The following is a 3,514-nucleotide window of genomic DNA, read 5'->3' as shown; positions in this document are numbered from 1 at the left end:
AAAAAAAAAAAAAAAAAAAGAAAGAAAACGGCCCACACTGTTACATGCGTGGATCCGGCTTCTTTTCCCACTCTCTCAACTAACTGTGAGAGGCTGACGGTCACTTCCACTCTTCCCTGCTCCCCCATCCTCAGGCCAGCATTTGGAGAATGTTTGTTGAATGAATACGTGTCCTGTTTGTTCAGTGTAAAACTTTAACTGGATTTCTGTTTTCTAGATCACAAAGGAAGCAAGTAACCGAATACTATAAACAAGTCATAAAAATCAAGGAGAGCTCAGACACCGTGGCCACCTGCAAGCTCGTCAGGAAGCAGCTGAGCTTAAGCCTCAGCGACACCTTGTGTAAACTGGGTAATTGCTCCCATCTGTTCAGGAAGTGGCAGCGTTTCCCCGAGTCGTCCGCATGATTGCTTGTCTTAAAAATGGCTTCACTGAGGCAATCTCTGCTCTATATACTTGCTTTTTAAAAACAAATTTAAAAATTATATTTATTTAGTGTGTGTGTGCGTGTGTGCATGCACATGTGTGTGTGTGTGTGCGTGTGCGTGTGACAGCATGCATGTAGAAGTCAGAGGAAAACTTTAAGAATGAGTTCTCCCCTTCCACCATGTGTCTTCAGAGGACTGAATTCAGGTTGGCAGACTGGCAGCAAGAGCCTTTACTCACCATCTTAGTTACTTTTCTGTTGCTGCAAAGAGACCAAGGCAACCCACCAAAGAGAGCATTGATCAGAGGCTTGCTTCCAGCCCGTGACCACCGCGGTGGGGAGCACGGCCCCAGACGGGCAAGCAGGACACTGGAATTGCATCTAAGAGCTTAACATCTGATTCTCAGTTGGAGACAGAGAGAGACTGGGCCTGGTGTGGGCTTTGGAAACCTCGGAGCTCACCTCCAGGGACACATCTCCTGATTCTACCAGATCGTTCTAACAACTGGGTGCCAAGCCTTCAAACGTGAGCCTGGGAGACATTCTGGTTCAAACCACCGCAGCCACCAAGCAGTCTTACTGGTCAGGCGCCTTCAGCAAGCGAGACCCAGGGCTAGGGTTGTAGTCCTTGCTTCGCCTTCATGAGAATCCAGCTCTTATCTCCAACCCAGCAAAGAGAAAGATGGTTTTCAATGCCATTTTTCATTCTTTGTTTAAAAAAGCAGTAAAAAATGATTGCACCATCTTGGTCACTGGCTGAAGAGAAAAAAAAATTCCCAAAATATCTATGTGAGCGCAAAAGAATGTTTTCATGGAGAGATGTGTGTGTGTGTGTGTGTGTGTGTGTGTGTGTGTGTGAGAGAGAGAGAGAGAGAGAGAGAGAGAGAGAGAGAGAGAGAGAGAGAACACACAGTTTCATGGATGGATTTAGGGTGTGTGTGTGCATGTATGAACACACAGTTTCAGTGGATGGATTTAGGGATGTGTGTGTTTTTGTGGGAACACACAGTTTTATGGATGAATTTAGCGGTGTGTGTGTGTGTCCATGAACAGTTTTTTGTTTATTTTCTGATAAAGCCTTCCAGGCTGAGGTTTGTGAAGTATCTTTTCCAAAACCAAAAAACTGCAGATGTAAGACATAGAGAAAATATTTGGAAAAGGAGTTGGAATGTCCTGTCTCATCTCTCCACAGTCTGTTCTGGGACAGTCTGGGTCTGTAGCTTATGGTTGAAGTAAATGACATCATTTACTCCGAAAGTCAGCATCTGTAATAGCATCAGGTGCAGAGTCTTTGACTCCTGAAATAAGTCTATACAAAATGGCTCAAATTTGCAGCCTCTTTCCTGTAGACAGAAGTTCCTGTCCTGCCTGGTCCTGTAGCCGTTCAGTCACAAAGAAACACAGAGGCCTGTATCAATTATAAACTGTTTTGTCTATTAGCTCAGGCTCATTATTAACTAGATCTTACAACTTAAATTAACCCATAATTCTTGTCTCTGTTTAGCCATGTGGCTTGGTGCCTTTTCTCAGTGAGGCATTCTCATCTTGCTTCCTCTGCGTCTGGCTGGTAACTGCGTCTCTCTGACTTTTTTCTTCCTAGAATTCTCTTAGACTGGTGGCCCTGCCTATGTTTCCTAGCTGGTTACTGGCCAATCAGCATTTTATTAAACTAATATGACTGACAAATCTTTATAGTGTACAAGAGCATCATCCCACAGCAATTTTCAGTGTGGTATAATCCAGTTTCTTTTTTTTTTCCCAGCAATTAAAGAAATGCTTTTATTAGGTGTGAAGGAACACATAGCAGGCCCATAGGGACACACAGCAAAGCAGAGAGGGGGTGGTACTCAGGGAGTCGAAGCTTAGCCTCTTTTTTAAGGCTGGGTGTTTTTAACCAGAAGTGTCTTCATCCCCTAATTTAGGATTGTTCGGCTCAAAGAAAGACAGGCTGGCTGACTGTCGAGTAACATGTCCTGCTCCGGCCTGGAACTTGTGTGGCCAGCTCCTCAGTAGTTACCCTATTGGTAGGAAAACGGCAATAAGGATTTTTTTTTAAATCTACTGGGCTTTTGTCTTAGGTGAGGAGGAGGAAGAAACCAGGCATCTTGGAACTTCACCATCCTTTACCTAATCTTGCCTCCTTTTCTTGTCTCTTCCCCTCAGTGAGTCTAACTCCTACTGCCTCTTCTCCCTCTCAGGGGACACCCCAATGCTGTTAAGAGTTTTAGGGTACAGAATGCTCCAACTGCTTTGAGCTGACAGCAGGAGTGAGGGAGGGGCAGCAGTGAGAGTGCCTCAGAGGAGGGGGCGTCACTGATCCAGGAAGAAAGGTAGCCCCGTGGCGACAGCAGGCATCCTTGGAGTGGGCTCTGCGGACAAGGACGAGGTAGCCTCTGTGCCACGCGAACAGGGACGCTCGTAGCTGTGCTGTAACTCCTACTGGGTGTTAGGAAATGGCCAGGGCAGTTTTTCCCTCACGAGAGGAAGAGGATAGGCAAGAAACTGTCCAAAGAACTCACAGCAGCTTTGTCAGAGGCATCAGCAAGATTGATGGTTTGGCTTAAGAGTTTGAGACCCTTTTCATAGTTCCTTACCATATAAAATTAATTATTTGCCTGTTTTTTTTTTTCTTCCAAAACAGTCTCGGACTCAGTCTATAGGTGAGGCCGACCTCGAACTCACTGAGATCTGCCTACCTTGGCCTCCAGAGTGCTGGGAGTGAAAGCGTGCGCCACCACCGCCCACCCCGTTTGCTGTTGCTGTCATCACTACTATTGTCTGCACCTTTTCCTAACAAAAGGATTGGTTCTCTATCACCTTGCATTTGTCAAACAAGCCCACACAGGAGGGAGGAAATACCTTAGCTAATTCCCTTCTCCCTTTAGAAAAGCAAGTGCAGGGACTGAACACATAGCTTACTAGAAGCTCTGGGTCTCATCCCCAACCCTGCATAAACTCAGAGTGCTGGAGCACACCTGTAACCTGAAGTCCAAGGCCACCCTCAGTTCCTTAGTTGAGATCAGCCTGGATTTTGTGAGACCCTGCCTAAAAAATAAAAAGGAAAAGCAAGTACAGTTACTACAGGGA

At 45.8% G+C, this 3,514-nt stretch overlaps 1 protein-coding gene across 1 annotated transcript in view; it reads left to right on the top strand.

Annotated features, from left to right (window-relative positions):
* LOC101990347 (tetratricopeptide repeat protein 41-like) overlaps nucleotides 1-3,514 on the top strand; it is a 44,610-nt gene that overhangs the window by 36,743 nt on the left and 4,353 nt on the right. Inside the window, 1 exon segment of the mRNA XM_005358223.2 lies at nucleotides 218-351. Coding sequence (XP_005358280.1) covers nucleotides 218-351 — 134 coding nt within the window.

The sequence above is a fragment of the Microtus ochrogaster genome, chromosome 24 (genome assembly GCF_000317375.1).
Source record: "Microtus ochrogaster isolate Prairie Vole_2 chromosome 24, MicOch1.0, whole genome shotgun sequence".
Classification (NCBI taxonomy): Eukaryota; Metazoa; Chordata; class Mammalia; order Rodentia; family Cricetidae; genus Microtus; species Microtus ochrogaster.
This window is presented reverse-complemented; position numbering and strand designations above follow the sequence as displayed.